The sequence below is a fragment of the Rhizophagus irregularis genome, chromosome 20 (genome assembly GCF_026210795.1).
Source record: "Rhizophagus irregularis chromosome 20, complete sequence".
In the NCBI taxonomy this organism is placed as follows: Eukaryota; Fungi; Glomeromycota; class Glomeromycetes; order Glomerales; family Glomeraceae; genus Rhizophagus; species Rhizophagus irregularis.
The window spans coordinates 545,884-564,816 of NC_089448.1; the positions used below are offsets into that span (position 1 = coordinate 545,884).

At 37.7% G+C, this 18,933-nt stretch overlaps 5 protein-coding genes across 5 annotated transcripts; all 5 read left to right on the plus strand.

The window, feature by feature from the left end:
- Positions 1 to 1,070: 1,070 nt before the first annotated feature.
- OCT59_012754 (uncharacterized protein) lies at positions 1,071 to 2,715 on the plus strand (the record flags this gene model as incomplete). Its single annotated transcript, XM_066140338.1, has 6 exons — positions 1,071 to 1,111; positions 1,280 to 1,335; positions 1,417 to 1,589; positions 1,647 to 1,817; positions 1,876 to 2,247; positions 2,324 to 2,715. The coding sequence occupies 6 exons, from the start codon at positions 1,071 to 1,073 to the stop codon at positions 2,633 to 2,635; spliced, it is 1,125 nt and encodes a 374-aa protein (XP_066001223.1). The 3' UTR covers positions 2,636 to 2,715.
- A 1,244-nt stretch (positions 2,716 to 3,959) lies between these two features.
- On the plus strand, positions 3,960 to 4,328 carry OCT59_012755 (uncharacterized protein; the record flags this gene model as incomplete). The annotated part of the gene is made up of 1 exon (XM_066140339.1): positions 3,960 to 4,328. One exon carries the CDS (start codon positions 3,960 to 3,962, stop codon positions 4,326 to 4,328), a length of 369 nt encoding a protein of 122 aa, XP_066001224.1.
- Positions 4,329 to 7,198: 2,870 nt separating this feature from the next.
- OCT59_012756 (uncharacterized protein) lies at positions 7,199 to 9,079 on the plus strand (the record flags this gene model as incomplete). Its single annotated transcript, XM_066140340.1, has 1 exon — positions 7,199 to 9,079. The coding sequence occupies one exon, from the start codon at positions 7,199 to 7,201 to the stop codon at positions 9,077 to 9,079; it is 1,881 nt and encodes a 626-aa protein (XP_066001225.1).
- Positions 9,080 to 9,192: 113 nt separating this feature from the next.
- On the plus strand, positions 9,193 to 9,663 carry OCT59_012757 (uncharacterized protein; the record flags this gene model as incomplete). Its single annotated transcript, XM_066140341.1, has 1 exon — positions 9,193 to 9,663. One exon carries the CDS (start codon positions 9,193 to 9,195, stop codon positions 9,661 to 9,663), a length of 471 nt encoding a protein of 156 aa, XP_066001226.1.
- A 93-nt stretch (positions 9,664 to 9,756) lies between these two features.
- Positions 9,757 to 10,248, plus strand: OCT59_012758 (uncharacterized protein; the record flags this gene model as incomplete). The annotated part of the gene is made up of 1 exon (XM_066140342.1): positions 9,757 to 10,248. One exon carries the CDS (start codon positions 9,757 to 9,759, stop codon positions 10,246 to 10,248), a length of 492 nt encoding a protein of 163 aa, XP_066001227.1.
- Between the last annotated feature and the right edge of the window lie 8,685 nt (positions 10,249 to 18,933).

The window sequence follows — 18,933 nt, forward strand, 5'->3', positions numbered from 1 at the left end:
TCTACTTCTACATTTTTTAAGCATTTTTGGGCGTGTTGAGTATATGCAAAGCGTTGACTGAATATTCGCATACAAAGGGGGCATTTGAAACTCATGTTACTAAATTAACGCGTCAAATTTGATGAAAAGTATCAATTCACTATTTAATTTATATGAGATTATGTGTGCTAATAAAATTATATTGCAAATTCATTGTAAAAATTTAATGAATTAATTGAATGGATTACAATTGATTGAGTTATTTGAATAGACACGACTACGCAAATTTACGCATTAATGAATGGAACTGGCTGTAAGAATCTGGTGGCTAATATCGCGGAATCATTCGCAATTTTACGCATTATAGCAAAATTTAAAATATGCGAAACACTCAGCAATTTTGCTGTCAGGAACTTGCCGAGTTCGTGGGTTGGCAAATCTAAAAATAAATGTAACAAGTCTATGATGTACCATATAAATATTGTTTATTATTTTATTTACTATTTCAATTTGCCGGCAACCTGCCAAGTGAATCTGACAGCAAAAGTGCTGAGTGTTTCGCATATTTTGAATTTGCTGTAACGGGCTGTAAGAATTCGGATGGCTTATTCAATCGGCTAATCATCTGATAATCAGCCGCAAATTTATTGGCTTAACACGGTAAATCACTTTTACAATAATGGACGGATGATCAGCCACAAATTTATGCGATAATCAGGTTATAAGCGCTCAAGATCACTATCAATCTGATCAGCCAAATGAGTTCACTGGCTGCAACTTTTTTTTTCCATGCATAAAAGCCCCAACATGTGTAACATGTTATTTTTTTATAAATTGGATTTGATTAATATTTCAATTGTACTATGTGCTTTTACGAGAGTTTTTTTTTAAAGTTCTCTTATGAAAGTGTTACAATATTTTTTTGTAATATCACGATGCAAAATTTTTGCATTAGTACATTCATTTTTCGTAATATTTCGCATTAGTTCATCCATTTTTCGCAATATTTCGCAAGTTTTTTTTCTTTTTTAGTATAGAATGGCGGAAATTACCTTATGACAGCTTGCCTCCTTTTTCTGAATTTCTGATTCATGTATTTCCCCCTTTTTCCTCATCCTTTTCGAATTTTCTAGTTCACCTTTTTCTCATATATTTCCTCTTTTTTCTCATATATTTCCTCTTTTTTCTCATATATTTCCTCCTTTTTCTCATATTTTCGTTTCAAATTTATTATCATAATGGCTACAAAGCGTGGCGAGAAATGAAGAATTGACGATAATGAAAGATTTTCAAAACGTAGTACTGAGGGTAGCGAAGCTGAGAAGCGAGTGAGAATATCCGATGATAGCGTTGATGGTATATATGACATGATATGTATCATATTCTTTATAAAAGAAATTATATAATATATAGTTAAATTATATTTTATTGTTAAAGTTAATAAAAAAACAATAGAAAAACTATTAAGAACCAATTCGCAGATAATTTCTAAGCTTGAAGTTCTTATCACCAGACAAAAAAATCTCGAAACCCGTCTCTCGAGCATAGAAAAAAAGCTCAACGATAATAACAAAAATAATAATAATACAATAGATCCGGAGTATGTAAAGGTAATAAAGATGAATATTATTTAATGTAAACCTGAAATGCTAACCTCGTTTGATTAGGAGCTCGTTAAGAAGGTGTCAAAAATTTTATTTGAAAATTTTGTTTATCCTTCGCAAGACGAGTACAAAATCGCTACCGAAAAATATTTAAAAGACGAAAATCCGGAATTTATGCGCCAGTTCAAAAAAAATCAATGGATTATTTTTTTCGAAAAAAAAATTGCCCCGACTGTAAGTTAAAGCAATTATGAATTTTATTAAATTTCATACTAACATTTTTTTTTAATAGTTAGTACAACAACATAGAAGCATACGAGGGACGTTCACGTCTAGAGTTAAAGACGTTATGTATTCTGTTTTCGAAGTGACTGGGCATAAATTACCGTCTATTAACACTCAGGCTAGTCCGTCAAAGATTCAGGAATGGAAGAGTAAGGCGGAGGTGAAAAGATGTTACAACAACCTATTTAAAAAGGTTAAAGATGGGCAACCTACGACATATATGTCGCTGATAATTGATAAGTTGCGAAAAGAAAATAAAAATCCCTCAAAAACACAAATAGCGTATGCGATTAGCATATGTGAAACGTACTTAAATCCTAATAATCAAAACATTCAAATGAGCGAAAGTATAATGAAGTCGAAGATAATCAACAACTTAGTAAGTTTTTAATTTACAATTTGCAAAATGTGAATTATTTGAATTACAGTTTATTTATTTATTTATTGATTTTTAGCAAAAGTTGGAAAATAGGGATAAATTTACACATTCGGACGATGATTCTCATGATGGTAATGATGTAGACGATGGTGGTGATAGAGCAGCTGACGATAGAGCAGGTGCGGCTGATGATGGTGTGACTAACGATGGTAGGCCTAACGATGGTGCGGCTAACGATGATGCGGCCAACTATGGTGCGGCCAACGATGGTGCGGCCAATGATGGCATAGCTGACGATGATATACTTTCTATTGACTCTTATAACACGGAGGAGGAAGGTCGGTATGTAAATAGTTTATTAGAGAATTATGGGTTGCATAGGAAATAAATATTATTTTTTATATATATCACACGTAATAGCATTTTTTTTACTATAATTAATATAGTTTTAATAAATAAAATGGTTATTAATTCTTAACAACACGGGTGTGACATAAATAAATCGTGTCTGAAATTTGTGTTCAATTTGTGTTCAATTTGTGTTGATAATTCTGGTAAAAATTTGTTAATTTTGGCCAAATTTCGTTAAATTTGTTAAATTTGTGTTGAATTTGTGTTGATAATTTTTAATTTATCACGAGGGGATAATATTTAGTAATTGTGCATATACAATTTCTGTGATTTTTTAAAATGCGGATTTCTGTAATTTTATGATATCGTATTTTCTGGCCAATCAAATTAGGCTGATCCTTGCATGTGATTTAATCATTTAATCATTTAATCATGCACGCGTTTTTGTCTTATTTATTTTTGTTTCTTATTTCTTTATTCTTTTGTTCAATATTTTTAATTTTTTTGTCTCTTCTTTCTATTATTTCTTTAATTATATACAATATATTTACATATATTTCATAATTTATTGCTTTGCAGGTATAGAAATATTTGTTTATTAATACTAATTATTTTCATTTTTTTTTACCTCTTTGTTATTTTGTATCGTAATACTAACAATAATATCCATGTTTCCTTTATTCCTTTTTACTTGTACTTTAATACTAACGATACTAACAATACTAACAACATGTTTATTTTTTCCTTTCTCTTTATTTCTTTATTCTTTGTTTAATTACTTTGCAGGTATAGAAATATTTATTTATTAATACTAATTATTTTAATATTAACACATTTTTTTTTTACCTCTTTGTTACTTTATGTCGTAATGTCATCGGGCTGGATGTGGGAGGTGCATGCACCACCCACCTCCGGGTCTACGACCCATCGCAGTACCTATCTGGCCCCTATGGGGCTCAGGAATCCCCATATATCTGCCACAATCTGGGACAACATCTGGAACAAATATATATACCAAATAACTAGAAAACAATAGAAAAGGAAGCAATAACGGATATAATGAGAGGGTTGTCCCGGATGTGGCAGATGTGGCAGATGTTTCAGAAAAATTATGAGAGGACATCCCCCAGAAAAAGTTTTATTTTTACCCCCCAGATCCGCCACATCCAGAACATCTGGAACAAGTCAGGATTCCGTCTAATAATCTGTTAGAAGCAGTGAGATAGCAAACCAGGTAAGTTAGCAGGTAAGCCCCTAGAAGGTCTATAGAGCCAGTAAGACCAACCCCGTCCCACCCCCGTCAGAAAAAATAAGTAATTGAACAATGGGTATACCATAAGTAACCTATAAGAACAGATAACATGTATACCCCGCACGCAGTATCAGTAATCCCCGAACTTGTAGGCCATATCCTGGAACTCATTCCAAGTAGCAATTTTGGGCCACATCTTTTAGAAGTCAGCCCAATCTGGAAAGCCGAAGCTGAACGAGTACTCTGGAAGCGGCATAAAAAAGCCGAGGAGGCATACGACAGGGCAGTAGAAAAGAAGGAAAAAGCAAATAATGCTCTTGGTCGATCGGAGGAGGAGGATAATAGAAATCGTGACCTCCGTGAACTTGAATGGAAGGCGTATCAAAAGGCTTGTAAAGAGTTAACGGACACTAGAAAAGAGCTAACTATAGTAAAAGGAGCTCTTGAGCGGTTTGGATTTCAGATATATGTAGTTTGAAAAAGGGGAAGGGAAGATTTAGAGCAGTCGTAAAGGTTCGTGGTTTATAGTTTTTTTTTTATCCCTAGAAGATAACCAGATATAACCGGAGGACCGCAGAATCGCAGGACCACAGGACTACAGGAGGGTAACCTGGTAGGAGTGCAGATCTTTGGAAAAAATATTCGGCAATTGAAGATTAGGTAACTATAAATTAGTACTCGATTTGATAGAACAAAAAATGACTGCCCAAACTAGCACTCAAGCTCAAGTTATCCCCAAGTTCGGTGAACAGAAGAAGGCTTTTAGTATTGATGAGCTTAAACGGCTCATTAACGCTGCAAAGAATATGAGGGATCTCAATCAAGCTAAAGGTTATCTTTGCAGTTACTTTATCCCCTGCTCCAACCCGCATGGAGTCTTCATGTGGCGATCAGAAATCAAAAACCTCGAGCACATCCCTGATAAAAATATTAATAAACTTATCCGTCCAATTACCAAAGTCTTTTACACACAATCTGAACAGGGTCCTTCACAAAAGGTTGAATTTAATATCAACAAATGGTTTATGATCGAATATAGTACTGTATGTGTAGCTACCTGTGACCCTCAAAAATCCCGTATCTTTAAACTAGGTGGCCAACTTTATCTCAATATCTTTCCAGGATTCCTCCATATTCTGCGTCCGATATCCACTTTTGAATCTACAACCCACCTCGCGGTTAAATTTATCTTCTCTCACATTCAGGATATCTGGTGTTCAGGCGATTGGAATCTTACTGAGTATATCATAAAGTGGTTGGCCGGTGTGGCAGCCGGAAGGAAAATGTATTCGATTCTCTACCTGAAATCTGGACAGGGTTGGGGTAAGAGTATTATAACAGATTTCATTCAACGTAGTGTCTTAGGTACTCAACTTGTTTATAAGACCAGCGATCCTCAAACAATTCTTGGAAGTTTTAATGGGCAATTACAAGGTAAGGTTCTTCTCCTCCTTGAGGAAATGCCTACAGAAAAAAGCCAGTGGAATAATCTGTATCGATCGTTGAAGGATAAGGTAACAGGTGACATAATGGAAATCCATGAAAAATACAAGACGCCAACACATTACAAAAACTTTATACTCATCCACCATTGTACTCACTAATGAAAATGCTCTCAGAGTGGAGAATGACGATAGGCGCACAGTGTTCTTGGATGTGTCACCATCCCGCAAGGGAGACCTCAACTACTTTAAGAAACTCAGTGACGCTATGAAATACCCAGGCGCCAGTGAGGCATTCTATGCTTACTTGAGAGCCATTGCAGATGCTTACCCAGACTTCAATGGGAATCCACCACCTATGACAACATCTAAGCAGGATCACATCATATCGACTCTCCCACCCCTATTTCAATTCATAAAGGACACTTACCTCATAGTAAAAAATCATATAACCGACCTACCTGTTCAAGAATTTTATAGGGTATATACTTCATACTGTGAAACTCATTGCATTACACCCCTATCAAAGATAAACGCTTCTAGAATCCTATCAAATGAGTTGGGTATAAATAGCAGAAAAATACGTGTAGGTAAGGCAACACCACGAGTTTACAGCATATCCAGGGAGGACCTTTACAAGAAGTTTTTCACCAAAAAATGGATCCACGAAACAGATGAAATCAATATAGAAGGAATAGATGTAGAAACTCCTGAGAAGCCCGCATCTGATCCAAATGCCTTGGTAAAGTTCTTAGCAAATATATATAATCCAGCTAGTAAATCGCAAGTAGATCAAGAGGAAGTGGAGTTAGTTGTTGAGAAACCTGTTGAAGAAAAACCTACTGAAGAGCAACCAGTTGCCAAAAAGGCTCCTCCACCAGTACCACCTAAACCTGATTGCTTGAAGGTAAAACCTGCACTTGTCATCAAAGAGGATCCTATTCCTGAGGAATCTCCAGCTCCCATAGAGTCAGATACTGATGAAATTATAGACAGTTTTTCAGACTGTTATCTATCTGATGAGGAACCTGATCAAGAAAATGAGCCGCCTGCTGAGGAACCTGCATTTGAAGCTGATGATGACTACGACGTTTTAGATGACTTGCTATCTGACTCAGATCCTACAACTGCAGACCAAGTTCCTGAGCAACAACCCGAGTCTCCTGCAGAATCTTCTGCAAAATCCGAATTTCTCGTAGATTCCAAATCTTCTACAGAACCTGTAGTAGAACTGACTCTCAAAGAGCAACCTATCCCAGAACCCGACACAGAACTAGAAGTTGACTGGGACCCTGAACCAAAGGAAGGTACTCGAGCACACTGGGTTTGGCATGAAAGGCACCGATGGGATCATAAGCCATGGGTCAAGAATTCAAAGGACCAGGTCTTCAATGATCTCTACAATACAGGTAAGGATTTATAGGCTAAGTACCAAAACACGTCAGACGAGTATGACTGGGAAATACTTGCGTTTGAAGTAGAGGAATGTCCCACAACGTGTATTGAGGACGAGTACCAGTACTACTTTAGGAAGATAGTAGACCACTTCAAGGACTGGATCGAATATAATGGGAACTCACCTAAAACACCTAGCCATAAAGAACTCGCAAATCTAATAAGAGTATACAAGGAGGATCGTGATGCCGAGATTATCCCTACTACCTCTGGTTATGAAACTATGAAGATGAATAAAGGTAAGGCACGAGAAATCCCAGAGGAACGTCCAAAAACTGATATGGAACATGAATGGGAGGCCGCCAATGGAATCATCGATGACTGGGACGAAGAGGATACTGAGGGCGCTATCAACGACATATTGTAAGCGCTATTTGAGATTATTTCTTTTTTTTTCGTATATATATAGAAAGATATTATTTATAGTTGAAGACAAATCATATACATAAAAATGCAATACTCAAGAATCGCCCGCACTTTACCAACACGACCTGACATCAAGGAACTTCAGTATTCTGGTGCCCGCTTTTCCAGAGGAGCTATCGCCAGACTCGGTCAGACTCTCCAGGCGCGATTTCCAGATAGAAAGTTCCAGATCCTACTTCCCTATGAAAACTGGAAACCCAGTGGATGGACATCAGGAAACCAACCAGCCAGCCTCTTCTCACTCTTGGACCACTATGATGAAGCACAACTACCGGATGATGCAGATCCTGATTACTTTGAACGATTCATAATTTATGTGAGAGATGCTCCACCGGTTGCAGGGGGATGCAATGGAAAGCTAAATGATTGCCTGTATGAATGCCTGAAGCATATCTATGGTATATTCTCTAAAATACCTGAGACTATAAAAAAGCCTGAATATATCAAAAAGGCATTAGGTCTCAATCGTGATGCTCCAGTTCCAGTCTCATATATGGATAAGGTTGAACAACTTGCAGGAAGCCTTGCACTTAATATTGTAGGGGATTCCACTCAAATTTCCAAGAGCAAATCTGACAGACGTGCAACCCTCATCCTGTCTGAAGGCCACTACTCTCTTGCACTGAATCCCGGAAGACTTCACCCTAGTAAATTAGATAGAAAACAAAAGTCTCCCTTTGTTTATCGTGAAGATGGGGTTAATAATGTAGTAACAATATACAATGGTAAGACAGTTAAGTCTCTTACAGTTGGACAGTTTCAGAAAGGTAAGAACTCTGATAGTTACTCCTTCATCCCTATTGAGAAGAATCGTAAAACTGGAATATATGAAACACTTGAGGAAACATACCAGAGGATCCATGAAGAGCGGGATTCCTTTCTACAGGCTACAAAGAAGTTCGGTCTAGGAATTGACTTATCTTACCACAACTGGTCGTACAAGAGAACTGCTCTCTGGCTTTTTGAACGGTTTAGTGTAGGAGTTCCAGCTAATGATCCTCTTGATCCAGTCGAAGCAGAGTGGATAAGTGATGCAATGATGGGAGGTCTTATCTGGGCAGATAATGAATGGAAGGGCTATGGAAGACAATACGACGTGACAAGTTTGTATCCAAGTATTCAGCAATCGAATGCTAACTTTCCAATCCAACAAGGTAAGTTTCAAATACTCAAAGACTTTGTAGACCACAGAGGTTATGCCTTGTATGGATTATTTTGTGCTAGCTCCCAGGGAGCGCCCAAGGGCAAGGTAAGTGGTAATGACATTCTCTTCCGACAGAATAAGAGGGGAGTCTATACATTCATTGACTTACAACGAGCAAAGAAACTTGGTCTTGATATACAGTTAATCCAGGATGGAAAGCCAAATGCCTTGATATATGACAGAGAAGCAAGAATTCCTGGGACTGTAATATTTGGTGAGTATGTTCACTTTCTCTTTAATATAAAGAACCAGGGTGGCATGGCTGGTCGTGTTGCAAAGAGAGTTCTCAATACATTATGGGGAGCACTCTGCCAGAGGAAACGCAATTACAAGACACTCACCACAGATCAAACAGATCCATTCAAGTTTCCGGAAGGCCACACACTTGACTCTATCATACCAGTAGGATCTGACCAGTGGCGATTCCAATTCACAAACCCAGGTAGTCCCTTCAAGGGTGAGTATCCTAGGATTGCTCCATTCTTATTAGCACATGGACGGAAGATGACTTCAGAGTTATTAGAACCATATAAGGATAAAGTACGACGTATCCATACAGATGGATTTATTCTAGAGGAACAGCCGAGTAGTCCTACACTTATCACTTGTCCAGAAAATGCATCCAAAGCATTGAAAGCTCTCAAGTTTGAAACCGCAGGATACTGCCATGTGAAAAATGCAAACAAGGTTATCTGGACATGATTGCCAAGAATGCAGTTGGATTTACAGTAGGTATATATATTTTTTCTTGCTTGAATGTAAAGTCAATTTGAAGATTCCTATTTATTACAAAGTACAAAAAAGTATAAGGAATCATGTCAACATATACTGAATTAGCAAGCATTATTAACTGCACTGACAGCATTAGTGATGAAGTTATTTATGATGCATCATGCAATCAGTTCACCATTGTCTCTAATGAAACTGTCCTCAAGATTATCCGTGCATTAAAAGACACTATAGTAGTCGCATTAGTATCTGGGTTTAGCAAAACCAGCTACCTTGTCCAGGATCATGTGAAGTATATCAAGAGAATCCAGACAGCAAAGTCTCCTGTATCATATGTGAAGTTCGTGGCCAGAAAACTCTTCCCAGATAATGCAGCATATACTGCTAAGATAGCAAAGATTTGTGAATCATACAAGAATAAACAAGCTCTTTTAGACAAACTTGAGGCCCTCTTCGAGTTGTATTATAATGTAACTAAGGACTCATTAACAGGTCCCCCAAAGCGAGCTGTCACTATAAATGAGGCTGAGAAAACCTTAGCAGAACTTCTTGCATAAGCGGCTCCTGTACGAATTTAGTTTATATTTTTTATCCATTTGTAATGGGCATACAGTAATTGAAGATGGCTATAGTATAAGTAACATAACATCATGTTGGACCGATTACCAGTAGAAATAGTCGAACGCATTGTTGCAAAGATCCCAGATACTGACCTTATTGCAGCGAGTAAAGTAGATAGTGTGTGGTGGCAGGAGGTTCGTCAAGAAGCATATAAAAGATGGAAAAATTACGCTACTACAATTGGGCATGTCCAAGCTCTTGGAAAGCCGTTTGAAAAAGGGAATATTGACTGGATATCATTTGAAGATGTAAACGACTTCTATAAAAGATGGATAGACCGCCTCACCGAGGATCAGCTTTATATTATAGAGAAAATGCTTAGGAATGGGATGGTTGTGAACCCCCAGGAAAGGGAAACCATAGAGCATGCATTAAGTGAACATAGATGGGGGGCGATCCTTGGAGATTGGACTGGAAGTGGAATGATTGGACTCAACAGGAGTAAGCATTTTGTACTTGACTTTCGTAGGAATTACCCTGCAGAGTCATATTTTTTAGATCCGGCCGGCATTACCGCGTAATCCCGAATTACCGAAAAAGGAAATTTATGTTACACAAGGTTCCAAACGCATTCTTACCAAATCGATTTTTTGTGGAACTGGTATCGCCCAAAAAGGAAATGATCTACGTACCGCATGAAATCACGTGACACTCTACACATTTGTTCAGGGTATCACGTGACATGAACTCCGTTCACATTTTCTGTAATATAATCCATAGTTTTTCCATGAATGCATTCTAGGCCAATAACCCAGTAACTTATTTATTAGGTATCCTTGCATTTTTTCAACAAGGATTGATGACCATGTAACCTTATCATCAGGTATTCTTGTATTTTTTGATAAGGACTGATGACCATGTCACTTGGTTATTATAAATTGAAGAAAACTATTAGGTATGTAGACACATACAGAAAAAAAGACATGTCTTACCCTTATATAGCTAACCCTATAACTGGACGTCCAATTATTATCGGTGGAGATACCTTTAATCGAATAGTTATGGAATCCCATGATTATATTGATGGAAGGCTTGTCCGTAGACAAACTGCACCTCCACCTGAAGAGCAACCTGTATATTTAAATACAGATACAGGACGTTATGTTCAACGTGGTACTAGAACATATTATAGACTGATTGAGAGTGACTATGAGGTAGTTGAGGATTACTACCTTGTCCATAATGAAGAAGAGGCGCTTATAGAGGAAATCATCAATGAAACACGCTATAATGAGGAAAATCTTGATGGCCAGCGGTTAACTTTCAATGATATACAACAAATCAGGGCTGCTATTCAGGCTGACCAAGATGAATATGATGATTTTATCTTACAGCAAGATACGACTAACGGGACACCTTCCTCTGGTCTTTCCGGTCATCCACGAACTTTGGAGGACCATACCCCGAGACTTGCAGAGCTTAATATTGAGTTGTGTAGAAAATGTCTCATGCCTGTAAGCCCAAGTGACTTAACGGACAAGTTGTGCAAGGACTGCTCCGAATAGTTACTTAATTTTGAATAATTCTTTTTTACATAAAGAAAGATAGCCATGTCAACATCAATCGTAATAAACCAGTGCCAAAACTGTGGAGTAATCACTCCAAAAACAGCACATAGAGGATTATCCAGTGTATTATACAGACAGATTATAAAGAAGATTAGTGATGAGAATGACCCTCTACAAGCCTTGGGACTTGCTAGGGATAAGTTAGTTCAGATCATTCGTCGGGCAAGTAATGTGGACTTTACACAATTGTTTACACAAAGACTGGATATGAAAATTATGGATGGAGAGCCATATGAAGATATTAGGAAGTGGCTTCTCGAACAGCTTATAGCCATAGGTTGTGATAGTGGAGAAATTGCCTTATATCAATTTCTAAGGGATACATATCCAGATGGTATTGACGAGCCTTTCAATACATTCTATGAAAATTATGTAAATCATATAAGTAATTCAATGACTAAGAACTTTGCTTCTCGTGCCTTAGGAGCAATAGGGTTGAAGGCTAAGATGTTAAGGATTGACTTTGAAGGCCGTAAAAAAAGTGCTATGATTCTTAGAGCTTCTGCAGTCGAATTACTTGATATTCTCACAAGATACTATTAATCCCTACTTGTAATGCTCGACGGTCCATGTGGCTCTTAGAAAAGATCTGTAGAAGGACTTCAATACCTTCTATTATTTTTTTATTATCCAGAGGGCGACCAGACTTCAGGGCTTCATATCGGAAGAATAACTCCTTCACATTCTCAGTTTTCAGAGTTTCAGTCTTTGCAGTCTTACCCTGTACTTTTGCTAAGAAGTCCTGAAAGTCAGCTCCTAGGGTCTTACCAGAGAGTCCATAAGCTTCCCGAAAGACAAATTTAATCCAGGTATCTGTATTCTTGGCTAAGACACCAGGTACAAGTAAATGTTGACGCTCTTTAGGGGATGGAAATACCCGAGCAAATTCAATCAAGTGTCCACCTTTTTTTGCTTCAGATACAGCTTTCTGACCATAGGAACTAAACTTGGATCGAACTGTGATTGAACTGGGTTAAGACTGAGATCGAACTGAGTTCAAATTTGGATCAAACTGAGATTGAACTGAGATTGAACTAGGATTGAACTGAGATTGCTCTGTGATCGAACTGATACTAGTATCCCATCTTACTCGAATGGACAGTGGATCACTTTTAGACCGTCTAAGATCAAACACTACAAATTCACGTTGCAAAGTAAGATCATCAATTACTGGTGCTAATGACTCTGATTCTTCTGTATATAGGCGAATGATTCTCTTAGTATCTGTAAGGCTCCCATGACCTCCATGCAGTGAGATGTAGTTAACATTTTCTCGAATAGCCTTAGGAATGGCAAAGAATCTTTGGGCTACATAAATACATGAAATATTTTTGTGTCGTCCATGTGTAAAGTAACCAGTGATGAGATCCTGGATTTTTTTAGGTGCATCCATCAGATCCTTGAAGATTACCACAGTAGCTTGAGTAGGGTCGAAAGAGTCAATCTCTGGAATCTCACTATGGGTTACTGCAGTGAATGGGATCTTCTCCTCTTCGAAAAAATCATGTACAACTGCCCACTTCAGCTCATCAAGATATCTGCCAACTAAAAGTACTGCATCACATAGTACATACCGATTACCATCCTCCTTTGCCTTCTTGTCACCCATTAACAAGTTAATGATCATAGTTGTCTTACCTGAGTCTGAGCTACCTGCTACGGCTAATCGAAAGGGCCATGATGGAGCAAACTCATTGCCTTGTCTTGAGTCAGTCGTGTACTCGTCCAAATTGTATACATAAAGATCCATTTGAATTTTATTCTTACTTAGTTTAAATACTATATCGACATCAACACCAATTCCAGTTTATACTCCTTCAGAACCTACTGGACCGCCTCCTGCACACTTGGTCAATGAAAAAGACGATGATGAATTAGTTAGAATACTAAAGGCTCATGCAAATTTATTGACTACCAGGGGTCGTTTAACTGTTGATTCAGAGATACAGGAGGCAAATAATCAAATCAAACATATTATTAATATATTAATGTATCGCTGTAAAGCAAAACATGAAGAACTTGGTATTACAAAAGATTTGTTAGTTTTTGCACAAGGTAAGATAAATGCATTTGATGAAACGTTTACTAATTTAGAACGTCAATTAGTTATTATACGTGCTGCCAATGATAATTTTATAGAAGAAAACTATAACCTGCAAAGAGATTATGATACTATGGTAGAGCTTCGTCGACGGGCTATAGGTGAACGTAATCAGGCACGACATGAACGTAATGTATTACAAACAGATTATACTCAAGCAGTAAGGGATCGTAATGAGGCTCAAAATGCTGTGAATCGTGGTAATATCCTTCTAAATCATTGGTGGCTGAGGGCTACTCGGACTGGAGGACAACTTGTATTGGCTAATGCGCAACTTGGACAGGTTAATGCACAGCTAGCACATGCTAATAATAGGGTGCGTTTTGGGATTCAGACATTAGGGAGACTTGGGAATAGACTTTTCCAACAGATAGCTGCTCTTAGAATTCAGGTACAATGGTTTCGAATTAGACAATTGAACCCTCCTCCACCTCTTTTAAACAATCCACTAGAGACGATATGGCTACCACTGCGATAGGATTGCCAATTTTTGAGGGTAAAGCTACTGATGATATTGATACATTTGTTAGGCTTTATATGGGTTATCTTGATACTATTAATCTTAACCCATATGCTGCTGGAGGGCCACCAGAGTCTTGGAAAAGAGCTATGGGTATACTTAGAAGCTGCATGGCCGGTGAAACAGCTGAATGGTTTGATCGAGAAATTACAGGAAAAAATTGGGAACTTTCTGGTATCACTTCAGCTGGTGGAGCTAATTTAGCTACTTTTGTAGCATTAGTGATACCAGAAGGTGTAGGAGGACCGAATGCAGGTACCTATGTAAATGGGTCTGAAGCACAAATCTATTCAAGAGATCCAGTTAATGCATTAGTAACTATTAGAGCAGCATTTATTCCTACTCATGATTTAATGGGTGGAGATGAAGCTTGGAAAAGAGCTGGTGCTCGTCCCACAGATAGAGCTGCTCCGGCTACTGCAGATGCTGGTGTTGCTGTTAATAATAATCATCCTATAGTTTTTCCAGGTATTAAACCTAATCAGGCGCTTTATTGGCTTAGAACACAATTTCCAACTGTTTTAGATGAAAAGAAACGTATCCGTTTTAACAGTCTTTACCAGGAAAATGAGCCAGTTGATGCATTTTATAGAACTGTAAAGAGGGCTGGAAAATTACTAAGACTAACTGATGATCTTATTATCGACCAGTTCTTTAGAGGTCTTTCGGCTGATAATATTTTTGAAGCAGAAAGGTTTCACAATCTTAATCCTGATGACTTGGTTAAACATCTGAGAAATTTAGAACGGAGAAGGGCTGAAATGCGCTTGAGGTTACAAGATACAAATCGGCGACTTCGAGCAGATTACAGTGATGTAACTCAACCTCCATTAGGAAAACAGGAACCTGTCGTACTGACATCAAAGTCATCTGGGGTTACTCAAGAACAATTACAAGAGTTGCTTAAGGCTCAGGCTGAAGAACTTACCAAGAATTTTCAGGTGCAATTTAAACAATTACAGGCTCGGCCAGTTCGTAATCCACCAGTCTATAGACAGCAGATTAAACCTGTTCGACCAAAACCACAGAGACGTGTTGTTCAGGATCCTCAGGATCCTGATTGGGATGATGGTTATGTAGATCATAATGTTGGTGATGACCCTGATGCTCCTGAATGGACTTTGGATGATCATCAAAATGCTATTGATCTTATTATGGGATATAAACGTGGGACGTCTAAAATACTTACAAATCAACTTCAGAAGGCTAAAGATAGACGTGATGATCTGGATTTAGCCCGAGCAATGAGAAATCTTGATCTTAGCGATGATGCTATGGACATTGATACTGTGAGTTTTGGTGAAAAGGTAGAATTGAGAGAAAAAGATGGTGATGTCTATATGGTTCGTGTTGGGTCAAAAAAAAAGTAGGTTCGAGTATCTCAAAACTTCTTAAGTCGTCCCCAAATAAGACAGCAGTTAGCTCTTCTAGTGTACCCTTGAAAAGTAAAGCAACCCCTGTTAAGATTCCTGTGAAAGTTACTGGTAGTAAGTCTACACCTGCAAAAGCTGTTACTAAGAATGACTTATTAAGCCTGTTAAGGTCTGCAGACTTTAGGAAATTACTCCGTGAGATTCTTCAGGAGGAGATGATGTCTGCTAGAAAAGTCATAGAGATTTCAGATGACTTAGCTGAGGAGGAACAAGAAGAGGATATCAGGGAATACGATCCTATGGATATTGATATAGCTCGTTTGGAGAATACTAAAGATCTTTTAGCACTGGATGGGGAGGTTAATGGAATAGCAATTCAGTGTTTAGCAGACACTTGTGCTAATGTGTCTTTTATTCAGAGAGAAGCTGCTGAGGAATTAGGGTTGAATATCGACAAGAGTATTACATACAACATATCTGGTGCTCCAGGAACAGGTAGGACATTCGGCATGGTAAAGGGAGTGTCAATCAAACTTACCCCTGATTATGCTATCACTGAGGATCTTGCAGTTTTAGATGGATACAAGCATAGGGAAATTGGATTGAGCCGGACGTGTCTGAAACGTTACAATTATGATGTCCATGAATCACGTGAACATATAGCCTTTACCTGTGATGGGAAGAATGTTTTTATCCCGATAGTTCCTGATGTGAATAGAGGAGACAAAAAATAAGACCCTTTAATTCTTCTATTTTTTTTTATTCCCAAAATTTGCGAATTAAGTCAGGGACATCTTCCTTCAACTGGTCAGCAGGTTCCCAAGTGGCTTCTGTATCTGGGTATCTCTCCCACTTAACCAAATACTGGTCTTGACCTTTTCTAATGCGATGCCGAAGTATCTGCTCAGGTACAAATCTTTCAGGTTGTCCTCTTATCACAGAGTCAGGTGGAGGCTTTTCATTAATAGGAACTACTTGCAATTCCTTTCGGGTATATGCACATTTGGATACACCTAATCGACCATGTGGTCCATTAAGGAGATATGTAGGAGGCTGTTCAGGTGAGAGTATCATTTTTTTGATTACACGAATGTTTGGGTTCCATCTTATGTCTCCTGTACGGAATTTTCCGTGAAGTTTGTTACCAAGTACAGAAATAGGTTCATCTAACTTGACTCTGACACGTGTTCCTTCAGAGAGGAGGTCTGTCTTTTTTGACACTTTGGGTGACCCTGTCGGAATGTCTGGGGGATTTCTCTGCCAGAGTTCATTTACTTTACTCACTATATTATGGAAATCTTCTGACCATTCCACGGATGTCACCCCAGTTTTCAACTCCTGTGCTACCATTCGTTTAAGAAGGGGTTCTTGGATGGCTTGGATAGCTCTTTCAGCATAAGATTGCTGTTTATGCCTTCCTGGTTCGCCGAACCTCATCATTACCCCTAGGCTGTTCAGGAAAAAATCACGTACCTGGTCGTTAGTGAATTCTGATCCAGAGTCCGTCTCCAGTAGGTGTGTTGGAGGCTTGATACGATTTCTTCTGTAGATTTTGACAAACCCGTTTAGAACTCTATTTGCAGTCTTATCCTTTAGGGGTTCTGCATCGACTCTCTTTCCTGCAACTTCCACCACTACGAGAAAATAGTGGAATCCTTTGGGGTCAACTGGCATCTCTGCAAGATCTGCCTGATGTGTTGCATTTGGTTTCCATACAATTACCTTTGGGCGTTCTGTTGACTTTTCCTTTAGGGGCTTTTTGTATAGGTTGTAATGCTCTTCACCTTTTAAAATTCGTGCTGGTACTCTGGATAGACTGTAGTACTTGTAGTAATTCTCTAATTGTGACATATTACGACAAATTAAAGAAAAGATTTCAGACTTCAAATCTCAAGATGACACGATTTTACTGTCTAAAGTGCAAGAAGGAAACTGAGACTGCTAGTGAAATACAAGATATGACTACAAATGGGCGTTATCGGCTACATGGTGACTGCACAATTTGTGATATGCATAAGAATACTTTTACTGGAGTAGACTGGGTTATCAAAAAGAAGACTAAGGAGAAAAAGAAAGAAACCGCTGCTAAGAGACATCAGACGGTTTACAATCGGCAATGCAAAAAACTTGGACAGAAAATCTTAGATTCTGATGACGCGTGTAAACAGTGTATTGATAAATGCCTTAAGGAAGCAAAAAAGAGGAAAACGGATTAGTACTGTCTTCTAAACTTATCTGAATATGCTCTATTCCCAATACCCATTGTTCAATTACTTATTTTTTCTGACGGGGCGGGACAGGGTTGGTCTTACTGGCTCTATAGACCTTCTAGAGGCTTACCTGCTAACTTACCTGGTTTGCTATCTCACTGCTTCCAACAGATTATTAGACGGAATCCTGACTTGTTTCAGATGTTCCGGATGTGGCGGATCTGGGGGGGTAAAAATAAAACTTTTTCTGGGGGGATGTCCTCTCATAATTTTTCTGAAACATCTGCCACATCTGCCACATCCGGGACAACCCTCTCATTATATCCGTTATTGCTTCCTTTTCTATTGTTTTCTAGTTATTTGGTATATATATTTGTTCCAGATGTTGTCCCAGATTGTGGCGGATATATGGGGATTCCTGAGCCCCGTAGGGGCCAGATAGGTACTGCAATGGGGCGTAGACCCGGAGGTGGGTGGTGCATGCACCTCCCACATCCAGCCCGACGACGTAATACTAACAATACTATCTACGTTTCCTTTATTTCTTTTTACTTGTACTTTAATACTAACGATAATATCCATGTTTCTTTTACTCCTTTTACTGTTTCTTTAACTCTTTTTACCTTAATACTAACAATAATAACAATATTTCTTTTATCTTTATATCTAATACTAACGTTACTATAGCTGTTTCTCTTCTTTTTACGTCTAATAATATTGTTACTCTACTCTTTCTTTTTTTTACTTTTATGTATTCTGTATATATTAATAAATACTTGTAATTTTTTATGGTTTAATAAAATTATATCTAATAAAACATACATTATATAAACTTATAGTACAGAAAATGAAGTATTATTTATCGAAATATTTTGAAATATTACGAAATATTAAGTTGTGTAAAATCACAGAATATTACGAATCATCAAATTATGGAACATTACGCATCATAGAATTTCGAAATATTTTAAAAAGTTGCGAAGTATTACGCAGTAAAATTACGGAATATTACGAATCGTAAAATTATGAAGCCTTGCATACAGTAATATTTCGAAATATTTTAAAAAGTTACAAAATATTACGCTTACGCAAACTTGCGGCGGGTCTGAAAACTTACGAAATATTATGTAAAATTACGAAATATTGCGAACCGCAAAATTACGGAATATTACAAATCGTAAAATTATGAAGCTTTGCATATTGTAATATTTCGAAATATTTTAAAAAGTTACAAAATATTACGCTTACGCAAACTCGCGGTGGGTCTGGAAGCTTATGAAATATTATGATGTGTAAACTTGCGCAACTTTTCGCACTATATAATTTCCTGATGTAGGATTAAGGGTTACAATAAAGCGATAATAAATGATAAAAAGTGATAGGAAAAGGATTTCTACTATAGCTGATAAAATACAATTTTTGGTACTGACTACT